General features: G+C 36.4%; 1 protein-coding gene and 1 long non-coding RNA gene across 2 annotated transcripts; both read right to left on the bottom strand.

Moving 5' to 3' along the window:
- Nucleotides 1-6,489: 6,489 nt before the first annotated feature.
- LOC122134632 lies at nt 6,490-8,773 on the bottom strand. The gene is made up of 2 exons (XR_006160873.1): nt 8,693-8,773; nt 6,490-8,539 (listed from the first exon to the last, which is right to left on the bottom strand). It is a non-coding gene; the product is annotated as an uncharacterized LOC122134632 (long non-coding RNA).
- Nucleotides 8,774-8,806: 33 nt separating this feature from the next.
- Nucleotides 8,807-25,248, bottom strand: LOC109087316 (RNA-binding protein 27-like). The gene is made up of 19 exons (XM_042764467.1): nt 25,025-25,248; nt 24,339-24,457; nt 24,025-24,143; nt 23,556-23,635; nt 22,861-23,060; nt 20,200-20,505; nt 18,673-18,894; nt 16,873-17,019; nt 16,645-16,786; nt 16,401-16,554; nt 16,023-16,226; nt 15,667-15,809; nt 14,550-14,676; nt 14,351-14,425; nt 13,587-13,754; nt 13,305-13,409; nt 9,116-9,313; nt 8,938-9,021; nt 8,807-8,842 (listed from the first exon to the last, which is right to left on the bottom strand). The coding sequence occupies exons 1-19, from the start codon at nt 25,081-25,083 to the stop codon at nt 8,807-8,809; spliced, it is 2,688 nt and encodes an 895-aa protein (XP_042620401.1). The 5' UTR covers nt 25,084-25,248.
- Nucleotides 25,249-25,790: the final 542 nt, after the last annotated feature.

Raw genomic sequence — 25,790 nt, 5'->3', positions numbered from 1 at the left:
GCGTCCGGTGTTCGAGATGCTCTCCTGCTGCTGATCCATACGTTTCACACTGTGATGCATAAAGTCCGTGAGTGTGTTGGTGCTCGCTGCTTCCATGTAGGTGAGATCGTTCTGTGACGGCTGGGTGAAGGAAGGACTGGAAACAATAGCGAGTTATGGTTCTTTAATGAAAATAAATAAACAAACAGGGAAAAGACAATGATGCTGGGAAGACAAAAAATCCAAGATGGTGGTGAGGTGGTGAGGAATCCGGATGATGACGGTGAGAAGGCAGCAGGAGAGGATGGCACAGGAACTGCGGGGAATAGAGCCGAAGGTAAGTATTTGTAGCTGAGTGGAAGTGCGTAGAGTGGATGAGGTTCCGGGAAAACACGAACATCCAACGCAGACAACACTGAAGCCAAACAAACAGGGTAAGCGACATGAAACAACGATCTCACAAACACAAGACGTGAGACAAGCCAATATAAAGGGAATGAGTAATGAGTGACAGCTGTTGCTGATGACAATTAACGGAGACGCCCACACCACTAATCAGTGCAGACGCGAAACACACAGACTTCACCACAAAGTGCCAACACCCCAGAGATCACGGTTTACCAACCGTGACAGAAATCTCCAAACATCCAAAACCCAGGTCTCTGCATATTGCTTTTAAAGATTCGCTTGTGGAGAAAGTGGGGATATTTTATGAGGAAATCTTTCCATATCAGGGTTCAAAATACAATTAAGATGAAATGAAAAGGATGAAAAAAACTACCTGCTCAAAGCCACCTTGTTCTGTATTATCTTGGTGAGCTTCTTACAAAAATCCAATGTCAATCTTTTCTTTTCGAAGATAAAGTATTTATTTATTTTTTTTACGTTTTATGGGACTATGGAGCCCCTTGACATTGAAGGTGCATATTTTCATACAGTTATTAATTATAACATATTATATAGAATTGAGCCAAGGATTTCACAACCTTTAAACCAAGATCTAGATGAATTACTGAGCAGTTTAAGAGAAAGAATAAATAAATAAAAATGAAAACAAAAGGTATTAAATAAACCAAGCTTCCAAAAAACAAACAATATCAAAAAAAAACATTGGGATAAATCCTTTTACTTAACCCATCAGGGAACACAATCCCAAACTTAAATATATCCTCAAATGAGTTACATTTCAAACAAATAAAGACAACACAGATAAGGCTATTCCAACTCAAAACGCTCCTGTCCTCAATCAGATTTAAATCCTAGTCCAGTCTAACAATTACCTTGACTACGAGAAGAACATTTGTAACATTGGGCTGTTTAACATGACTCACTGTCTTCTGTAATTACAACATAACCCACCATGATATTGTCCACATTCCACAAATGCAGTTGCTTCCTCTGGGCTGCTCAATTTCTTTGCTTTACCGTAGATCACCACCATGAGTGTTGCCGGGTATAGAAGTGCTTTGACTTATTTTCAATCTCCAACATGTTGTGCTGTATGTATAATTAACTGCTTGTCCACGAAGTTGTGAAACTTCAAGATCAACGTTCTAGGGTGCTGATTCAGACCTGGTTTCGGCACTAGCAAATGGTGAGCCCGATCCAACTTGATGCTCCCAGCTTTTGTAGGCATAGGTTAATAGACTGGAATCCACCTCTCAAGGAATTTAACAGGATCTGTGCCCTCTGTTGTCCTCAGGTAAACCAATGATTCTAATGTTACATCTGCATCCTTGGTTCTCCAGGTTGTCGACATGATCAGCCAGCTTGCTCACCGGTTTTTCTAAGCCTGCCTGCTTCACATCCATGGTGGTGGTTAAGGTCTCTACAGCAGCGATTCTCCCTTCGCTGATGCGCTGATTCATCATCTGAAGTTGAGCTGTTTGATCATGAATTGCTTACAATACTGAGCAAATTTTAGCATCTATAGTGCACATAATGTTTTCAGTCATCTTTTCCATTGCTAGTAACAGATTCAGCTCCGCTTCATCAGCAGGTGTGGAGGCCTCCATGTTGGCTTGTTGGTCCTCAACCACCCTTGTTTTTGTCGATTTTTTTTTTAGATTTCTTGGACTTAGTACTGGACGGTTTTGCAAAATAATCTTCCAGACTCATTCTTGCACAAGAAATCAGCCCGTTTACCAAGCTAGCAGGGGCTTAAAATGATAATTAAACAATTATTGCAGGAGCTCGACTAGGTTGCCATCTCTCCAAGGAATTAAGGCAGTACTGAAGGCAAAAGAGGGTCAAACTCTCCATGTGCTAGCCAGCAGTACCCTCACTACTACTATCAGAACATACACTGGTGCAGTAGGACCTGGGTTCCATGACAACGACTGGCCTCATGTGGCCAGCATTTGTAGGGAGTTTCTGGATGATGAAGGGATAATATTGACTGATCCCTTATGTTCCTCAGACCTGAATCCAATTGAGAACCTCTGGGAGGTTGTATTAAAGGAAGCCACCAACAGACTCCACACTAGAGGTCACTGATGCCCTGAGGCAGGAGATCCTCCAGGACATCATCAGAGGTGGGTAGAGAACCCAAAAATTGTACTCAAGTAAAAGTAAAAGTACTTATAGAGATATTTACTCAAGTAAAACTAAAAGTACTAGTCTGAATAGTTACTTGAGTAAGAGTAAAAAAGTATCGGATAAAAAAAACTACTCAAGTAGTTAGTTACTAGTTACTTTGGGTCATATACTGAATATCTATAGTCTATTCTTATTTGGATATATAGATAAAATTTGATTCTCACCTTCATAGATTATGTTAGATAATATGCGATGGTCAAAGTAGCCTTATAATGTAATCTATTAAATATGCATAAAAACCTGTCTGTTTACTTAAGTAACAGATATGGGTGTCATGCCATAACATATTCTTATATTTCATATCTTTATATTAAATGTGAATATAACATTGAAAGTTAATGTGATATAAAAAACGTTGTAAGTTAGGCTACTAATCTTTCATTGTACAGAAAGAGAGCAAAGAACATTTACATTATCAAAGAACATTTTCACTGACAGTCTAGAGTGCCATCACTCTCAAAAACTCCCAATTAAAAATCACTGAAACTGTTAACACTGTGATATCAAGATCTTATTTACAGATTCGTACACACATCTGCACTTTGTTGTTTCTGTTGAGAGAATTCGCCAGAAAGAGATATTCAGTCAGCGAGCGAGTGAAGGAAGCACCGGCATTTTAGCGATGACTCATCGGTACACCTTTGATTGCCCATTGCATTCATAAGCTCAACAGAATCTTGTGTGATTGGTTATAATGTGCAGTGCTGTAAAAACGCGTCTGTCTCTGGCTCAGCGCCAGCCAGCGAACGCAGATCTGATATTAATCAGCCAATATTTATTTATTTATTTATTTTTTGTCTTTTGGAAGCTGCATTCAAAATCCACTTGGCTCTAAAATCTGAGGGGGCACGTGAATGGGCATGACGCCTCTGTTATAAGTTACACCTAGGCCTACAACAAACTAATGTCATAGTGGTATCGTGTACTGTAATCGAGTGTAGCCTAAGTTATACCTGTTGAACCGTAGACAGCACACGAGGTGTTCATCTAATAAAGATCTTCATCGCAAGCAAACAATAGCCTTTGCAGATTTGCTTTCAATTCAGTGCAGATCCAAAGCCACGTTAACTCTGAGTGAACCGCTTCAGACGCTCAGTGCGCGCAGCGGGAACTGAACGAATCATTCAAAGTGATTCACGAACCAATTCACTGGTAAGCCAACTGGTTTGATCAAGCCTTTGAACAGAATTGACTCAAAAGAATGAATCATTCGCGAATGAGCATCGCTCATTGCCCAGAGAAAAGTAGACGGCGCGTTTGTAATAAACTGAAGCATTTATAACTTATATTGCATTAGAGATAAAGTAACGAGAGGAGCGTCGCCCACAGTAACGAAGTGAAAGTACAGACCCCCCTCCCCCAAAAAAAATTTACTCAAGTAAAAGTAAAAGTACCCATCTTTAAATATACTCCAAAAGTATTAGTTAACCAAAAAAATTACTCAAGTAAATGTAACGAAGTAAATGTAACTCGTTACTACCCACCTCAGGACATCATCCACCATCTCATCAGGACCATGCCTAGACATTGTCAGGAGTGTATACAGGCATGTTAAGGCTGTATGAATTACACAATATTTGTAAGTAAAGATTTTAATATTTCGTTCATTGAGATCCAATACATCCGATACATCACTGTTATAATGGCAATTAAGCTGCTGAGAGGAAATGCCACAAATCTAAACACTGCTGACCTGAGAAAGTGCCATTCTCTCCTGTCCTCTTTATCCTCTAGTGGAGGGATCCTCAAATCTGGTCCTCGGGATCCACTTTCCTGCAGAAACCCTGATTAGGTTTAGAGTTTAACTCTACATCCCACTTGCACAATGATGATATCATTAGAAAATCACAGGCAGGTGACTTTGGTCAGGGTTGGAGCTAAACTCTGCAGCACATTGGACCTCCAGGGCAAGATTTGAGGAAGGGGGCTTTAGTGTTTCAGCTGCCAAGACTACTACCAAAACAAAATCAGCAACACCTCTGATATCCATAGACTCTTCTCTGCCCTCACTCTACGTCCTCTAACTCACCACATTCCATTATTCTCTTACTTCTCTCTCCTTATGGAGAATGAGTTCTCCAAATTTCTCTTTGCCAGCCATCCAGCAACATGTCCCTTATACCCTGTCTCCTCCCACTTACTTTAGAAGATCTAACCAATATTGCTATCCACATCATCAACATACTTCATTAGTGAAAGATTTCAAACCAGTTTTAAGCAGGCGCAGGTAACCCCACTTTTCATAAAACAAACACTTTAACCCCACAGCAGCTGGAAATTACAGACCAGTCTCTCTTTTGCCTTTTCTGTCTAAAATGGTTAAAAGAGTTGTGTTCAATCAGCTCTCAGGTTTTCCTTCACAGAACAACCTACGTGACAACAACCAGTCTGGCTTCAAAAACAGACACAGTTGACCATTGCTGAAAATCTTTGGCTGGCTCCAAATCATCTGTTCTTATTCTGCTGGACCTTTCTGCTGTCTTTAACACTGTTAACTACCAGATCCTCTTGGCGGTTTCAGTCATACCTCATTTGCAGATCTTCCAAAGTCCCATGGAGAGGAAGGGTGTCTAAGTCACATCAGCTAACCACAGGGGCGCCTCAAGGTTCAGTGTTTGCTCCTTTTCTTTTCTCCATTTACACATCCTCACTGGGCACGATCATAAAGGCACATGGTTTCTCCTACCACTGCTTTGCAGATGATATGCAGCTCCATCCTTTATTTAAACCTGATGATCACACTGTCTTAGCCATATCTCCCCCTTCCTTTCAGACATCTCTGCTTGGATGAAGCATCATCTGCAGCTCAGACTTGCAAAGACAAAGCTACTTGTTATTCCTGCAAACCCATCAGTTGACCACAATATCATTGTGCAAGTGGGATGTATAACACTAACATGAAAATCAGACCCTTCCAGTCAAAATATGTTACAGTTACAACTACTAACCCTAACCCTGATTTAAAGACTGGACTACTGTAATGCTCTATGGGCAGGCTTTCCAACCAACTTGACTAAGCCTTTGCAGTTGATTGCCTAGTCTTCAATCAGCCAAACAGTACCCATGTCAAATTTAAAGTTCTGATGCTTGCTATCAGGACCACCACTGGAACATCTCCTCTCTACCTCAACGCACTACTACAAACGCATCCCGCCAGCTAAGGTCACTGAATAAGAATCTTGTTTTTCCCTTGCCTCAATAACTGCTGGAACTGGAAATGGAACTGCTGTCCATCACATCTTTCTAGAAACTGCTGAAGACACACCTCTAGCTGGTTTCCTAATCTAGTCGTCTCATAAATCTGGCATTGCGCTGGCTCTTTGATTAATTGTTTTATTCCTCTTTTGTAAGTCAATATAGATAAAAGCATCTGCTAAAGGCATAAATGTAAATGTAATGAAAGTATGTATGCATGCTTTAAGCTACGCATCTACTGGCAACTAGCCCTGGTCTCCCCTACACTCTTAAAAATAAAGGTGCTTCAAAAGGTTCTTCACAGCGATGCCATAGAAGAACCATTTTTGGTTCCACAAAGAACCATTCAGTCAAAGGTTCTTTAAAGAACCATCTCTTTCTTACCTTTTTATAATCTGAAGAACCTTCTTTCGCCACAAAGAACCTTTTGTGAAACAGATAGGTTCTTCAGATGTTAAAGGTTCTTAATGGAGCCATTTAGACAAAAAGGTTATTCTATGGCATCGTGAAGCACCTTTATCTTTAAGAGAGTATTTGCAAATAATTAACATTAATAATTACTATAATAAAATATATTTCGAGTTATAGAGTTCCAACATCTTAAGACCTTCATAAAAACACTAAATATAAAGTAGCATCCTATAATTTTTTTTTTTTAAATATAGCATAATCATTTACTCAGAGCACACAAAATAAAATAAAAAAATACATGACAACTTTTTCAGAGGGGAATAATTATTGGAATGGATCATGGAATTTTTCTCATTTTTTTCTGTCTTTTTCTCTTTTAGCTGAGGTTTCTCTTTTTCTTTTCTTTTTTGTTTGTTGCAAATCATTTTATTTTAGGCCAATTGGAACTTAATCTTTTTTCTTTATATTCCTCTTGCTCACCCCCATTCCAATATCTTTATTGATTAGCAAACATGCAGCTGTTAGAAATCCATTTTACAAACAAAGAACTGAAAAATACATCCATAGATTTTTCAATTTACAAACAGTAATAAAGTCAAAATCTATTTATGCTAAATGTATGACATTGTACTAATGTGGTGTAGTAAAACTATTGTACAAATGATCAAAATCCATTCTTTAAATTCACACACAGTCCCCGAGTCCTCCTATTAGACTCATGTACAAAACCAACATTAAGACCTGCCAGACCTTATATGAGTTACTGAGAAACTGAACCATTGTGGATATTGAGAACATATTGTACAATCAATCGGAAAGAGTGGGACAAACAGGTATATCACTGAATGTTTGGATTCAAACGGCATATTAACGTGCTATTAAATGTCACATCAACAGTATATATAAAGTCTCAAAGTTTTACACTGGTCCTTCATTAAAAGGAAGTATAAACTTATATCTTAATTGTTTTAGCAAAGTATGTAAATATGATTATTAAAAAAATATATATGCATTCATACATATATTTTCTTTTTTTCCAAATGAACACACGCATACAGATGCCAGCATGCTATTGGATAATATTTAAGGTTACAGAAACGGTACTTTTTTTATACCTATTTCTGGAGGACCAGGCTTTTGAAACGAGTGGAGAATCAAATATGACAAAAAAAAAAAAAAAATATCTTCAAAGTATGGTGTAATCATAAAAGATTGCATTAAAAAAAAAAAAAAAAACGCATGATGTTTAGTTTAAGTCACATGGTCACTTAAGTAAGCCTCTAAGAGTCATGAATGTGATTCGATCAGTGATTCATTCATTCTAACGGCTAAAATAATGAGGAGAACAGTCATTACTACTGCAACCATTTACAAAATATACACAAAAAAACTCATAAAACGTCAGCTGCACACTGACGATATAAGGCGTAAATGAAGTGTAAATCAATTCTGAATACATTCACAACACCTCTGTTCATATGTTACCTCAATTAACAATTTTCTCTGACCCTCATCCAAAATTCTTTTTGGGTTTTGGAACATCACATAGATGTGAGAAATAAATATGAACAGTTGGACACACTGACCAAAATAAAGTATGCCACATATAGAGTCTATATTTACAGGAAGTGGCACATTAATCTTGAGAAGAAGGAAAAATAATGGGGATATATATTGGCTGAACTTTAGAGAGCAGATACAAAAGTGTTCTGAGAGAGTTTTACATCATTAGGGCGTATTGTTTTTTAACAACGGAAAGAAATGACTTTAATGGGAATGATGCCAAATGAGTGTGTCCACTGGGAAAATATCTACCACAGGCCAAAGTGGCACAAAGTGCAGATGAAGTTTCATGTTAAATTATACCCTGAACTGGGAAAATGGGCAAAAAAATTTAGGTAAAAAAAACAAAAACAAAAAAAATTCACAGTAGTCACAAATGTTGTGAGTTACTGATATCTGGTCATGCACAGTGAAACAAAATGTTTCCTAGTTGAGACATTTTGCGTTCACTCTCAGCAAAAGTGAGAGTTTGATATATAATGCAGAGATTTCAGAGTGACAGAAACACTGCAAGTCCCCACAGACGTCTCCCGTATGGAGAATGCCATTAGCCGTTTCATTTTTTCCACTTCTCAAAACACTGAAAAACCGTCTTAAAAAAAGACTCTTTGTCTTATTCAATCAAATATACTTAAATTAGAATTCACAAACAGAAACTAAAAACGAGAGCTCCTGAACAAAAAGTGGTGCCGTTCCCCATTCCTCATCGCCTCCATGAGCGACTCTCATATTCATCGTCTTCGTCATCATCTTCTTCCTCTTCCTCTGGAAGCAGAAAGGGGCTGACTGGCTCCTAAAAGTACGAGTAAAGATATAAACATATTTAAGAAAAAAACATGCAGTATAAACAAAGTAATAACATTTTACTTACACATTCAGTATATAACACTGCTTATTATATTTTTAAAATACAACATCATTACATGTATTCTGGCTGTCTAATTACCGTCATTACATGAATTCCTGCAGCGTTGACCTCTTCCTTTGACTCTTCCTCTTCTGGTTCAGTGGACACGGATGGAGATTTAAACCAATACAATAAGAAACCAAAAAAACAACCTTAGAACTTCAACCCTTCTATCACAGCATAAATATACTAAAAAAAAAAAAAAAAAATAAATAAGTACTTTTAAATCTAAACAACATCATATAATAATGTTTAAGTTTATAACATAAAAAAAGCCACAGTACGTTTTCCGCTTCACTACGACTTTTGAAGGTCATCACAACACTGGTAGCATCATGGTCACGAAGCTCCTCAATCTCGCCAAATTTCTATACAAGTCATAAGGGTTGATCATAAATTTAGTGATATACAAATATATACAAATTAAGATACAATCCCGCACTATTTAAACTCAAGTCTTACCACGAAATGCGGCATGAGCTCCTCCTTCTCTTCCTGTGTGAAGCCAATAATAGTGAGGGCTCGAGGCCGGTGGTCTACTACCATGTGATTGCCTCCTCCACGCCCCCTCAGGCTCCGCCCTCGGCCCCTCCCGCGGCCTCGACTTGGTGCTGCTGGTGGCTTGCCCCGCCCAGCCGAGATCAATCCCAACCGTGTTGCCTATGCCATTTTAATAGAGGGTGAATGTGTTAACAAAACTTATGACAAAAAAAAAATGTAAAGTAATAATATCATGAGATAGAGCCGCTCTCCAATTTTGTAGCATTATGTTTTGCATCCACTCACTAGCGCTGACCACACTTCACTCCATTCACCTGCTTTTCATACTGATTGATATTACTGATAGTCCTCCAGACTTTGTGATTGTTGTTTTTGGTTATATTGTAATGTAATAAATATTATGTTTTAAGTTATTCCACCGTGTCGTCTCCCTTAATGTTACATCTTTGAGCCAGGTGTAACATTATATATAAACATGGTATAAAAGTGAACAATTGTAAAACAACTATATATGAATACATGGGTTTCGGCAGGTTTTATGAAAGTGAATGTAAGACTTTTAAACACCTTTTTTAAGACACAGAAAATGGTAATTTTTACTGTACAGTCTCATCAAACTGTCCTTCAGTATTTTTGTCTTGTTTTCCAATGCAAATGTCTAAAGATTCATTAATCAAGATACATTTACTCAAATCAATTTTTTTTTTTTTTTTTGAGCAAACGATCAAAATGAAGCGAGTTTGATTAAATCCAGAACAAATATCTGCCAATGGATTCAGAAAAATCAAATTCAAAGGAGAAACACGTTTTCATACCCATTGACAGATTTTTCTCGTTTTAAGCCATAACTCACTTTATTTTGTTCAATTTCTTGGAAAACGAGACTTAATTTCTTCATTTTTCATCTCAAGTAAATGATTCTTGATTTAAAGGTGCTCAGATATTTGTATTGAAAAACAAGACAAAAATACTGAGGAAAATATAGATTTTTGCAGTGAATGCAATATTTAATGCCATGACTTCAAGAGTTTAAGACCTTCTGCTCCATCTCTTTTATGCCTTAATTTGTGGAAGGGTCAACTGAGACTTTTTGAGACGCACAGGAACCCTGTATATACACTTAATCTAAATACATTTTTATGTATGTTTGTATGTATATATACACACACATACACACAACTCTCTGCTCTATTTATATTATTACTTTTGTTCACATTTCAAAAGAACAAGGTAAACAAAGCTATGGAAGTATGGGAATGGTGTAGTGAGAGCTTCTAAACTTCCAAAAAATACTAGACTTTGAAACTTACCTAACTTTACCCTGACTGCAACTTAAAAAATGATAATCCACAGAGAGACAAAAGCCACACCAAATGCTGGTCATTTTTCTTTCATGCCCTGACTGAACAGTCTTTCAGCTAGTGCAGTTTCTTCTGTTCGCTCTCTTCCATTAATTGTCTTCCCTCGATCTTTCGCTCATTCCTTACATGGGAGCCGATCAAACTTTAATGGAATGAGAAGCATCAGCATGCAGAGAGGGATGTGTGTTGTTTAGGGATGGGTCCTTGGGGTTTGGGAAGTGCTCAGAGTTAAATGTGCAGGAGATGAAGTGTAATAACATGCATATTTCACACCAGCTAATTTAAGCCCAGTGCCAGCAGTGCTGTTTCTGTTGTCACTCTTGTTTTAGGAACGCTTATGTTAGGACCGAGAGTGAGACTGTGTTTGAGTGAAATGGATTATGCTGGCTCTGGGTGTGCACATCTGTCTCTTATGTTTAGGGAAAAAAAAAAAAACAAGTATGGCAAAGTATGGTATAGCAAATTATAATTTATGTTTGCTAAAAACTACAAAACTGTATGTGGCATAAAATCTATCTTTTTTTTTTTAGGTTTCTCAAAGAGTTAAAACCAGCTCAATCTAATAAAACATGCTTAATGGATAAAGAGATTCGGCAGAGAGAGCACGCTGGAAGATCTTCAATAATTATTAGGGCTGTCAGTCGATATATTTTTTTTAATCTAATTACACAATGTTTCGATTAATTACTCTAATTAATCGCAATTAATTGCAAATTAAATTTGATTGTGAAAATACCCATAAAATATTTTTTAAAGCTATTTATGTGTTAAATTAGAAAAGTATCAATTAGACATTACAAATTGTAGCTTTAAAAATATTTATATGATTCAACAAAAAGGCTACAATGGTCTAACAAACTAGGGAACGTAAAAGAAGATAATTTGAGAAACATCTCAGTATTGTTTGTTCATACAATTAAAGTCACTGGTAACCAAAACAGCTTTGTTACCAGCAGTCTTCAAAATACCTTCTATGTTCCACAAAAGAAAGGTTTGAAATGACATGAGAGAATTAAAAAAAAAAAAAAAAAAATGGTGAACTATCCCTTTAATTTTATTATTTTTATTATTATTAAAGGGATACTCCACCCCAAAATGAAAATTTTGTCATTAATCACTTATCCCCATGTCGTTCCAAACCCGTAAAAGCTATTAAAGATATTTTGGATGAAAACCGGGAGGCATGAGATGTCTGATGGCAGATGGAGTATTTTGAAGACGACTTTCATTCCTTTCCTAGACCTTGACACTGTTATTTACTTGGCAGTCTATGGGACAATTTAAAATCTTAAATTGTGTTTCCCGAAGATGAACAAAGCTTTTACGGGTTTGGAACGACATGGGGGTAAGTGATTAATGACAAAATTTAAATTTTGGGGTGCAGTATCCCTTTAATAATTACATTATACTCGAAACAAGAAACAAAATCTGCCAGCAGGTGGCGGTAAATGTCTTGTAGTGGTAAATGTGAATTATTGATTCACACCATTCGTTCAAAACGCGGATTCATTTAGGAACTAAACACTGCGGTGTTGCTTGGAGACGCACAACAATTCTGCTACGGCTTTAAAGGTAATTACTTAGCAAAACTTAGCAAAAACAAATAATATTGACTTTAAAATTAGGGCTGTCAAATGATTAATCACAATTAATCACATCCAAAATAAAAGTTTTGTTTACATAATATATGTGTGCATACTGTGTATATTTATTATGTATATATAAATACACACACATGCATGTATATATTTAAGAAGAATATGTTATGTTTATATATTAAATATATTTATATATAATATAAAATATAAGAATATAAATATATAAATGTATATACATGTTAATATTTTCTAAATATATAATTTATGTGTGTGTATTTATATATACATAATAAATATACCCTGTACACATACATATATTATGTAAACAAAACTTTTATTTTGGATGTGATTAATCGTGATTAATCATTTGACAGCCCTATTTAAAATATAACACAATATCAACTTATTATTTACTGAACTGTTGTATAAAATCACATTTAAACTCGTGATATTCGGGACAAACAGCACTCGTGATATCGCTCTCCCTGCTTGTGTGATATCGCTTATCGTATGATATAAATATGAGACAAAAACACATACAGGGGCATTTTTCCACCAATATCTTGAATTTTAGGGCCAACCTGCATTTATGGAGTTGTTGCCCTGCATCATATTTGTCAACAGTCAACTGTAGGAAATGTAAGATGACATACATGTTTTGGGGCGAGACCAGTGTGTTAATTGCGTTAAAATATTTGAATCACGTTTTTTTTTTTTTTTTTTTAAATATGTAATTAAGTTAACACATTAAACTGACAGCCCTAATAATTATTAATAATACATATTTTGTCTTATGGAATTGCACATTTGAAAGTGGCTTGAGTTGACAGTAGCAGCATTGTAGCAAACTATTTTTTGTATAGGCTAAAATGTAAATATTCTTACTGACAGAGTTAGGACTCTAATCTTATTAAAGTTATCCACCGCTAGTATCACACATTTGTAGATCATGATAACCACAGGTAAAACCATGCATCACTAACACAGTTAAAAGTAACTATATGATTTCTATTGTTCTATAATAAACTATAAATGCACAACACCTTCTAATAGCAGCGTTTTAATGGCACTATAACAGGCTTCATTTTCTTCCCACAAATTATAATTTCTTCTTTTTTTTTTCTCACTGTATATCGGCATCGACCACTGAAAAACCCTTATCAGATGTCACAGGTCACAGTGGACACTTACCTCCACCTGCAACTGACCCAACCTCCTCTTCAGGTCTGTGGTGTCTTCTCCTGACGTCAGCTTCTTATGGAAGTCCAACTCTGCATCAAGCAACTCTTTCTGTGCCCAGATGAAATAATAGTTAGACTTAAATTCAGTAAGATCTTATAAAACTAAGGTGGCAATCTATGCAACTACAGATTCCAAGTTCTGGCTAAAATCAGATATCAGACAGTATGATCTGTGCTATGCCATCAGAAGCTTCTTTCAGCAGTAACACCAGGTCTATAAGAGTTGTCTTACATCTGTTTTTGACTTTGTTTGTGTGGTGTTGGCAGTAGCGTGTGAGGTGGGGCTGATCTCATTCTTCAGCTGAGAGATCTTTTCTGTCAGTTCTTTGAGAGTCTTCATGATGTTGGCTCTCTCCTCTGGCTTCATCCCTCTGTTCTTTTCCAGGCGGTTTATCAACACCTGCCGAAGATGTTTCAGGTTTAGAGTTCCATCAAACAGGATGTACGAAACCTCTAGTACAGTTACTGTGCATTAGATTCATTCAACTAAAACTGGATCAGGACAACACATTTATTGCTGGGTCCCCAGTTTTGATTCACCCATTAAATCAGGGTGTCCAACACCCAATATAAAGCCAATGTCGCATATATCTATTTAATATATTATTTACTAAAATTATTAGAAATAAATAATTTGAGAATTAATAAATTTAGGGGAAGATTACAGAAAAACTTCTTGAATCTGTTACTTACTGATTCAATCCTATTAAAGTGTTTTTTTTTTCTTTTCTTTTTTTCACGAAGTAAACAGCAAATAAGACATGAATATCACATTCTAAGCACTGTCAAAAAAAATGTCTTCGACACTTACTAGCCAGATAGTACAACTGCCAACTATCGGCCGTAAAACATTCAACATTACTCTAAAATGTGTAATTACAGTAATAATAATAAAAAATTAAAAAATAAGAAAAAATAAATACATTAATAAATGTGTAGGTTCATTCAAGACTTTAGCTTTTTGTATATAAAAATATGTTTTGTTATTCTTCCTACCTTCTGACATTCGATCTGTTTTTCAAGCATTTCTTGTTTCTTCTTCCTCATGTCTTGCTGCAGTTTCAGCGCCTCCTGAAGGCCAGAGGTCAGAGGTCACATTAGCTCACTCATAAGTACAATCCAGACTGTGCAATCCAAGCAGGTGGAGCTGCTGCTATCAGCTTACAGAGATGAGAAGGAGAAAGGAAATACTCACCTGCTTCTTTTTCAAAACCTCCTGAGCTTCCAGTGCTTTGGCCGTTTTTCCCATTGATTTTGATGCGGTTTTCAACACCGTGCGTGAGAACAGACCCTTAGCTAAACTTGAAGGTGGTGTCAAACCCGTTTAACAGAGAAATCACAGTAAGTGTTGACTGATTATGAACACTATATATATATATATATATATATATATATATATATATATATATATATATATATATATATATATATATATAAAATATTAAATATATATTCACATTTATTAAAAAGTAATTAATTCCTGCGATGAAAATTTTCAGCATCATTACTCCAGTCTTTAGTGTCCCATGATCCTTCAGAAATCATTCTAATATGCTGATTTGCTGCTCAAGGAACATTTGTTAGGTAAAAAAAAAAAAAAAAAAAATTTGTGAAAATCATACACAACCATGAAAAAATTTGGAGGTGGGGGAAAATCTAATAGTTTGATTCAGAAATGAAATTTTTATCCAAGCATTTATAATGTTACAAAAGATTTATATTTCATATAAGATTTCTAGAAATCTTATTTCTATTTCATATGCTCTTCTTCTTCCTGAACATTCTAATCAAAGAATCCTAAAAAAAGGTTTCATGGTTTCTACAAAATTACTAAATAGCAAAAACTAATTTCAACATTGATAAATAAAATAGTTCCTCATTAATAACTGTGCAGCACCAGTAATAATTGCTAATACTTGAGCAGCAAATCAGCATATTAGAATGATTTATAAAGGATCATATGACTCCGAAGACTGGAGCAATGATGCTGAAAATTTAATTTTGGTATCACAGGAATAAATAACATTTTAAATTCTAATAAAAAAATCACAATATTACTGTTTTTACTGTATTTTTGATCAAATAAATGTGGCCTTGATGAGCATAAGATACTTCTGACAAAAAAAAAAAAAAAAAAAAAAAAAAAACTTAATTATACCATGCTTTCAGAAGTGTATATACACATAAAACTATTAGTTGACCCTCGGGAAGAAATTAAAATGCTCTTTATGATAAGAACTTTTTAGAATGTCACATTCTAGCATGTATTTTCTCAGTCAGATGTGTGCAAACATTCATGTGCTTTCTTTACCACTGAAGCTTCCTGGCTTGGGCTGGTAGGTTCAGTGCCACCCGTGGCGCCCGTTGTGCCTGCGGCTCCTGTGGCAGTCTGCTGTTTAGGGAAGGTTTTATTATTCAGCACGTAAGATCCTGCTGTGTGCTGCTTATTAATGACCTGTGAACAAAACTAATTTCAGTCAAGGAATGTAGACAAACAAATCCATGACACTAATTAATAATTTTTGGGTGTACTCTTAAACTGACACAAATGTTTCAATGAGGGCTGACCAGGAAAGAGTCTGTTTCCAAATATTAGAACACAATGAAATATAGGAATATAATTTACTACACATTCTAGTTTGAATTTTCTCACACACTTCTGACAGACCTTGTGTGTTGTGGGATGCTGTTGTCCAGGGTTTGTGCTCTGACTGGGTCCCTGTTCCTGTGAGTTAGATGTGGCCTCTCTATGCCAGTACACTCTGATGAAGCGGTTATTCAGAACGGCTTCGGTGCTGGAGATGGCCCTCCGAGCCTCATCATTAGCTGTATACTGGATCAGTGCCGCCTCAGGGTCGCCCCCAAACACCACCTGTAGAAATCACAGGACACAGTTTTACTTCAGAATCGGCACAATTACTACAACAGTAGGTGATCTGTGTAACAAAAGCATTAGATGACCACAATGACATACATTAAATTAAAAAGGATTTTTTTTGAGAATGCATGCAGTTGATATCCAAGTTAATCTATATAGAATGTGCACCTGAATGTTGACTATCGTTCCAAACTTGCTGAAGTGCTCATTGAGTTTGGTGATGTTGTTGAGCTCCCGGGGGATTTTGCGGACCTCTAGTTTGGTGTTTACATAATGGTTCTTTTTCGGGAAGGTGGGTTTATGCTGGTTATTGAAATTTTGTCTGTAAAACAGAAAACACTCCATTACACCACAAAAGTGTACATTAGAATCCGTGTCTAAGGATACAGATCTCAGCTCACTCATCACTCACTTTTCCATCCAGGGTTTTTTGGCCTGTGGTCCGTCTGTAGATGGCAGACATCTCTTCCTGTTCTCCTGCTCAGAGCTGTACCTCACCTCGCCACTCGACACACTCGTGACAGCTGGCTCTGTCTGGATTACTATGTTAGCCGCTAAAAACACAAATAAACCAAAGTTCAGTTACATGCTGCCATTGTGAACGAGTTTAAAACTTAAAATGCAATACACAAGCAAATACCTCTGGAGTTTTGTCCATCCCCAGAGGTGAGGCCGATGAGATTGGGTCTCTGCGTCTGGATGCGAGGGATGAAATGGCGGTACTGAGCTCTGCCTGGCCCAGTCAGTCCCGGAGACTCTGGGTTATAGGCCTCAGGGTCATAGCTGTCTGTATGAGACACAAGACACTCATGTTAAAACATATGCACTGCATGCAGGGAAATAAAATAATAATAATAGACACTGCTAACAAAACGTGTAGTTTATTTCCCTTTATTTAATTAAAGCAAGACCAAATGTGTTTGCAAGCACTGTCTCAATTTTCTTTATTTAAAATTGTTTTTCAGTTTTAAAGGGACAGTTCACCTTTAGTTGCTGGTCCCTATTGACCTCCATAGTATGGAAAAAACACTATGCAAGTCAATGGGGACCAGCAACTGAAGGTGAACTATCCCTTTAAATAACAGAGAAAAAAAGCTCAAAAAGCTGCAAAAGTAAAATGCAACAACAGCACAACTACATGGTCAGAATCTGTTACTGCAGCCTTCAGGAAAAAATATCCCTGATTCAAGTGAATTAAAGTACACACAAGACCAGAACCACCACCAACAGAAAGAGGCTCATTTTTCTTTAAAGGGGTCATACTTCCTTCCGTGAAGTCCACTTAAAATGTCAGAGATGCTGATAATTAAAAAAAAATATTTTTGACCCCTTTAAAAAAACACTTAAGTAATAACAGTAAGCTCTAGAAGCACCACCGCTCAAGCTGAGAACAGACAAGCGCAGTGGCTTACATTCAGAGAGAGTGTACTGAGGGTGGAGAGAGGCAGAAGTGGAGGAAGAAGAGGAAGGAGGTGGTGGTGGTAGTGGAGGAGGAGGGCCCACTCCAGGCAGGGCCAAAGGGGAAGAGGTTCTGCTGGTTCTGGAGTGGGGTGGAGTGTCTATCCCAGGAGCTGGGATTAGAGGAGGTCCTAAAACAAGACAAGGGCAAACTGAACTACACTTAAGGACATGCTGTTAATATAAAGTCACTCAAGATTAGAGTTCAAGATTTTGCTACATTTTAACAATTAACAAATGCATTTACTGTATTAGCCAGAATGTAAGTAACATTTTTTAATAATCTGAAACATGTTGCATCTTAAATTCCAAAGTGCCTTGTATAATATAGTTAATGTCAAAAATGCAAAACATGTAAAGTGCATTTCCCACATGCAGGTGGTATCAATTTCACTTTAAATAAATTTGTTTAGGCTTGGCGTTTATAATAAATGTTGCATATAATGCAAGCCACTATAATTTATGTTTGTTTTACAGTTTACACTTTTATATTTTCCACTCCTGTTTTTTTTAAGAATACTGTTAAATTCAAAGGATTTGTTGTAGATTGGGGAAAACTAAAATATGTGATTTATAGTATTTTCAATGTTTGTAAATGTTTTGTTTTTATTCACGGTTGTTGTACATTATTCTGAATTAAACAATAAAATTTGACTAATGCAGTGATGCGACTTATCTGTGTGACCTTGTGCAAATTTGTATTAAGATGCAACTTATTTTCTGGAAAATACTGTGATGCATAGCGTAAGATTTGAATATCAATTAAAATAAAGAAAAAAATTATAATTGCACGACATTTTCTTTTACCAAGACTTTAAAATCAATTAAATCAAACGAAAAAAATATTATATAATAAACATATTGCTAAATTGATAATGATAAAGCAAATAAGCAAAGATTATACAATTATTTACTCTTTTTTTTTTTTAACTTAACTGAGGAAAAGACTAGTCTAGCATGCTGAAATTAAAGCGACACTTACCTGGCATGGGGTAGATGCCTGGAGGCGGAGGCTGTCCGTGGGGAGGGCGCAGCGGCATGGGCATGCGAGGAGGAGGTTCTGTCATAGGCGGCATGGGCATCCGGGGCAGGCCTGGTGGGGGTGGAAACGGGATCATGGTAGGAAGCGTGACGTCATCCACGATCAGAGGGTCATTACCGTGGTCAAACGGACAGAGATCGCCTCGTATGCAAAATCCTTTCTCTGCCAACAAAAAGCAGCACACATTAAAATCAATAATATCACAACAGCAAAAACACAAAGCCTGACGGTTTTTACATTTGAGCCTTTTATACAAACGCTTGTCAAGGTGGATGAACTTGTGGTCATTCTTCTGTGGAGTTTGCTCCATGTAAACAGTGCTGTATGGATCATCACGTCGTTCCATACAGTATGTTACAACAGTATTCTTAATGGGCTCCACCTCACCTTTACCATAAACATGTATTTGATTTCTTGAAACTAAAAAATGCACTAGCAAAAAAACATTATGTGTGCTTGTTGAAAGACACAGATGGTCAAATCAACGTGTCAAATCACAGCTTGTTTAATAAAATCAGAGCTAATCGAGCTAACCATTCATTCTTCAGGAACCCCTGTGGAAATTCTCCTGCTACTCCCAGCAGTGTGAGAAATACTCTTGCTCCAGAAAGACAGGGTAGTAAATATAAACACTGCCGGTTTAACACCGCTCCCAGAAGGCCATGCAGTGAGCCTGCTACACCACAGTCATTAGTGATGCTTTAGAAACAGACACCCTGAAGAGTAAAATGTGTCCTTAGAGAGCATCAAGACACATCAGTGTTTCTGATGTGTTATACATAACTGGACCTAGATTTGAGATATCCAGTGACCTTATTTATGAAAATATCAAACTAGTTCACATTTAAGAAAAAAAATTTCCCCATAATGTTTGTTTGGTTTTAACATACTTAGAGCATTTTGCCTTCATTTTGAACAGTAAATCTATTATTTTAACCAAGTAAAAATGTTTTTTTGTAGACTTTCTGGTTGTCAAAGATTAGTGGAACATGTTTGTATTTAATGTGATGAACTACACTTGTGGTTATTCTAGAACACCAGTGTGTTCTGCTGTGTTCCTGGTGTGAAAAATAAAATAAAAAAATCACTGCAATACTAGTTGAAGAAAAAGCTCATAAGTGTGACATTAGTTTGCTATTTTGTTATCCAACACAATGATTGAGAGACAGAGAGATAGACAGACAGACATATTAGTTTTTTGTATTTTTTTTTCTATTTAGCTTTAATTTTATAATTTATATTTAATTTTATAAATAAAAAGACACACATAAAACTTTTTTTTCTATTCAGATTTATTTTTATTTCAATTGTCATTATAGTAATTTAAGTTCTAATTTTCATTGAAGTTTTTCATCAAAAATTCATCATATATTTCAGCTTTACCAAAAGCAAATTTTAATAACACCGATTAGAAAAGTCAGGGCAAAGTCACTCAAGCGCCATAATCACACCAAACATGTGACTTACCGTCGTAGTCTCTGCAGCGATGTTTAAGCGTGCTGCTCTTGTTGAACGTCTTGCCGTCTGTGTGGTTGGTGAAGTATGTGGACCAGCTCTCTGTAGTGCTGTCGGGCAGGTGAGCCGGTGCTACCACGGTTACGGCGTTGGGGACGGCGGGGCTCCCTGAGGAGGGGAACTGGTGCTGAGGCAGGGGCAGAGGGAGCAGGGGGGGTGGATGGGTCTGCTGGTGGTGTGGGTTACCCATGTGGGCAGAGGATGGGATGTAAGGCTCTGTGTCCTTCCGCTCCTGCTCAAATTTAGATCTGTGCTCTGCTGAAATAAAGCACATTTAAAATAGAGACTTATTTGTTTGCAAAGAAAGAAATTTTGGAAAAATAAGTTTAATAACTCAAGCGGCATAACTGTCAAGTATTTCTGCTTGCTTACAAGCATTTTATATTTTATATTATATAATAATAACCACACATTTTATAGGAACAAAGCCTCAAATCCATGAAGCTCTTCAGGTGTTCTCTCTATATTCCTCCTCAAAAATTGCTCAAATTTGTTTTAAATATTAATATGCAGTTTTGTTTCCTAAGACATAATAACAAAGGATTATGCCAAAGTATGTACTTTTCGTTTCAAAATTTTTTTTTTTTATGATAATAGGACAATTACACCACCCTGACATTTTTATTCCAAATAAAAAACAAAATTCTAAATTATGCTTATTATAAAAGATGTATATTTAAGTTCTTACTGGGGTGTGTGATATATGTTGACTGCGAAAAAAAAAAAAAAAAAAAAAAAAAAAAAAAAAAAAAAAAAAAAAAAAAAAAAAAAAAGAGCCACCACCAGCGATTTTGATGATTTTCACTAAACTTTGATGGCCTACAGTATATTTTGCTGTATGAATATTTGAATATGCAATACACCAAAAAAAAAAAAAAAAAAAAAAAAAAAAAAAAAAAAAAAAAAAATCAGTTTTATTCTTACCTAAAGCATTCTTTTTTTAATCAACTAGGTTTCATAAAAATGTATATTTTTGAGCAAAATTAGAGAAAATCACATTTTTATCAGAAACTACATCTGGACAATATTCAGTATGATTATCAAAGCATAAATCCAGTAAATCGCTTCCATCAACACCTCCAAAGCTTGGACAGCCATATACAGTACCACTTCCTGGATAAACATTTCCCTCTATAACATTATGCAGTTTTCATTTATATGCTGCTATTGCTGATGATCGCATTATTTATCATATGCATCTGTTTACATAAGAAATCGATAGTTTTTCCGTCCTGTTTGTGTGTTTTTGTTCAGAAGGTTTTGTACTCATTCAGAAGATGTGTAATAGCGCCCCCGAATGTATAACAGTGAAAACATGAAAAGCCGTAAAAACTCGTCAATGGCGTGGAAGCGTTGTCTTCTGAATGACGAGATAACTCATCAGTGGCAGGGAAAGAGTTCAGAGAATTACAACCATGCAGTGAGTTTAAGACATCATATTGCCTGTTTTTGCTCCTAACAAAAGCCACAGCACTGTTTCGCATCTCTGAGCAACATGACGGTGTTTCATTTCTGAATGAATCAACTGTTTAAATGATTTGGGTTCAATCGCAATGACTTGCGGCCACCTACTGCCGGTTTTAATTTCACATTTAAAGTTTCTTTTTTATTATTTCAATAATTTCAAATTACATTATTCAATGTTTTATGTTTAATATATCAAAACATTATTTATGGATTTGTAATTGCAGGTTAAACGCATTCATGTCCTGCATTAAAGAGTGTGTAAAACCATCTAAATGCCACTTCAGACAGTGTCTGTGTTTCCTCTGCACTGCAAAGCTGAATTTTTTTGATACTGATTTCATTTGCTTGGTAACAGCCCAAATGTCTGATTATTCTAATTGACTGATTAAATTTAAGAATTTGACTCAAATGATAATGCACACTTTTAGAAAAATGGCTTTATAAAGGTAAAAATGCACATTAAAAGGTAAAAATCAATTTAAACCTACTGGAAAAGATTAATTTCTATCAGTGTGAACTGACCACCACACAGAACATGAAGAATATCAAAAACTTCAGGAGTCAGCTGTCCACATTAGTCCTTAAGATACCAGCACAATAACACACTCAGCAAAATATCGCCTAATTATCGTTATCGTCAATAACACACACCCCTAGGGGAAAGTTGTGGCCTAATGGTTAGAGAGTCGGACTCGTAATCCAAAGGTTGTGAGTTCAAGTCTCGGCCCAGCAGAAAATTGTCTGTGCAGAAAATACCATGATTGAGGTGCCCTCGAGCAAGGCACCGAACCCCTAACTGCTCCCCGGGCCCCGCAGCATAAATGTCTGCCCACTGCTCCGGGTGTGTGTGTGTTCACTGCTGTGTGTGTGCACTTTATAAAAGATAAAACAAAACAACAAACAACAACAACAACCAACAATACTTTGAAACATTCAACAACACATCCACTTAGTTCTTCCATGTGTGAATTTCATTTATTTATGTGTTTAAAAATTAAATAGTAGATCTGGCCCAAAAAAATGAGCATCATATTAAGGAACAATTCCCCATTGAAATTAAATACATTTCTAAGCACTCTATTGCACACAAATGAACTGAAGTTTAGGGAAGAGTAAAGTGACAGAGTGATTTGGGACGGTCCTCACCTCTCCTCTGATTGTGCTCTCTTTCTCGGCTCTTTCCACGGCTGCCACTGCGGCTACGACTCCTGCTTCGACTGTAGCTTCTCCCCCGCGAGCTTCCTCCTCGCCGCTCATGTCGGTCTCGGTATGATTCTCCTCCGCTCTTTCCGTGACGGTCCAGTTCCCGCCGCTTACGGTCGTCTCTCCTGCGGTCATCTCTAGCCCTGAGTTCAGACATAAAGATACTGCGTGTTACTGAGATGTGTCTGATTGATATATACTGGACAGATCTGACTGCCACATGTCCAGTGTGAAAGGGTTTTGAACACATATCATGAAAGTTCTGTGGAATAATCTGAGGTACCATGCTTGGACTCAAAAGGAGTTTTATTTTTTTGAAGAAGAAATGAATTCTTTCAATGAGTAAGGATACATTATATTGATTAAATTCAAAGGTGACAGTGAAGACAGAAAATAATTTCTCTTTTAAATACTGCTGATCTCAACTTTCTATTCATCAAAGAATCCTGAAAAAAAATAAAAAAATAAATAAATATATATATATATATATATATATATATATATATAACTCTTTTCAACATTGATAATAAGAAATGTTTCTTGAGCAGCAAATCCTCATATTAGAATGATTTCTGAAGGATCATGTGACTCTGAAGAATAAAAAACAACTGTAACCTTTATATGTACACAAGACCAACCTTGATTCATTGAGGTCAGGACGATTCCTTAATGGGCTTCTTCTTCTTCTGTTATCCCTATCATCTTCAACATGACTAGTCTGAAAACAAATGTAAATGCGTTAATAACAACACAGTTTATTTATTTATCTACTGGGGAGTGTAGTGCACCATGAGTCAGTTTTATTTGTATGCGCCCTTAACCATACACATTGTTTTTACAGAAAATCATGATGCTAATGTTTATAATGTCATAACATCATCATGCCTTATAGTTGCATCTAGCCAATCAGTGCTGGGCGATACTACACATTTACATTTTTATTATATAAACAATCAAGCAGTTGCTATATAGTATATAACGCTTATACAGTATAATTTGAATACGCTTATGTACCCAACTTCGTATACAGGGCTGTGTAATAATACTGTTTACATTTCACAGGATTATAAGCAACAAGAAATATCCTATGCTGTCATTTAATATTACCTCTTCCTTCTCCTCAAGCTTCTGCACTGGGATTTTACTCTCTTCTTTAGCAGCTGGATTTCCCAAATAATTTTTGGTGGTTAGACATTCAAAGAGTTTATCGACAAACCCCGTAGTCTCTGTGAAAAGAAGAGAACAATGAATCAATTCAGCAAACAGCCAAAGCGCATGATAATCTTTTTAGATCATTCATATTCGACGAGAGATTAAACACAAAGGGCCTGAATTCACAAATTACTGCATACTTGTGTGCATAGCTATTCACAAGTTTCTACATTTGAAATAAACAGCTGCGTGAGGAATTTTACTGATACCTTTCTGAAGGAATACGTCCAGCTGATCCGCACACAACGCTCGGAGCTCTTTCTCTGGTTTATCCTTCTTCACTAACGCCACGACGTAGTTTGCCAATGCAGATGGGTCAGCTTCACATCTGTAAAAGATCTCAGGTTAATCCAGACATGCAAGACACAAGAAGTCTCCTGTCTAATTAAAGTCAAGTGTCTCAATGCAGGTCTTCTACAACAACAATTCACAATATACGTGATGTTTACTACCAGGATGCACAGAAATCAAACACATGACAAGTTGTCAGCTAATACAACAACCACCAAACACACTACTGACTTCAAAAATAAACTGTCTGCCTGCTGTTGACACATGCCAAGGCTTTAAAACTAAAATAACTTGTGCCCTGATCCTGTTTTGGCCCAGTCTATGAAAACTCTCAGGCTGTTTTGAAGACCACCCCACTCAGCCAGCAGACCCTCTTAGCTTAGCTTCCAGCTACATTGTTTCTAACTGGAAGGCGTGTTACAATTCTAAACATTATGACCTTATGTATGAATACAACAAAATTGAACTGTCATTTAAACGCCAAATCAAAGGAAACGATAACTATTCGCTGCGCGCGTAAGTGGTTTGAAATCCAGCTAAGCTGTTAGCATGTTAGCGGCGCCAGTTAGCGTCACTGTTTCAGATGTCACTGTTCATCACTTACATGGGCTCAAGAAGTTTAGACAGCCAGGATTTCAGAGCTTCGACATTTTCTATAATCATCCTGGCGCGCAGCTGATTAATACTGATAAAAGGCTGGGTGTTTACGCGTAACTCCTTCTAGCATCGTCTAAAAACACGCTCTGGGCCTTCTGTGTAGTCACTAGCACGTCGGTCGAGCTGCTGGAGGTTCTGAGCAACGTCATGACGCAACGTCACAACGCATCGACGGCAGCCAATCACAGAGCTGCTTTAACTTACTATTACTCATAACTTGGTTACCCCAGCTCTAAATGCATAAAAAAATAGAAAATGACAGAAATGTAAAAATGTTTAATGTTGTAATTTATTCTACAAAAACACAAAACAACCCCTTCCATTCCAACTATTATATTTTATATTTCATTCATTTTATTTTACCTTTCTGTTGTCTCATTTATTATATACTGTAAGTAATTTTATTCTTGAGAGTTTTACATCAGAGTTAGACTGTTTGATGTTTGGATGTTCGTAATATTTCTGAGAAAAAAAAGAAAATAAAAGAAAAAAAAATACACGAACCACCAACAACAATATGGCAAATTAAAAATTAAATTATAAAATTATTATTATTACTGTGGCTTTTTGGGTATAGTTGTGCTATGACTTCTACAAGTGATCAGTTAACCGGGGAAGTGTACTGTACTGTGCATAGATATACATAACTGCATAGATATGTGCACTGATATACATACCAGTAAAGCTGATTTCCCATGTAAATTAAAAACAAA

The sequence above is a fragment of the Cyprinus carpio genome, chromosome A9 (genome assembly GCF_018340385.1).
Source record: "Cyprinus carpio isolate SPL01 chromosome A9, ASM1834038v1, whole genome shotgun sequence".
NCBI lineage: Eukaryota > Metazoa > Chordata > Actinopteri > Cypriniformes > Cyprinidae > Cyprinus > Cyprinus carpio.
Note: the sequence above shows the minus strand (reverse complement) of the source record. Positions and strands in the feature narration are given on the sequence as shown.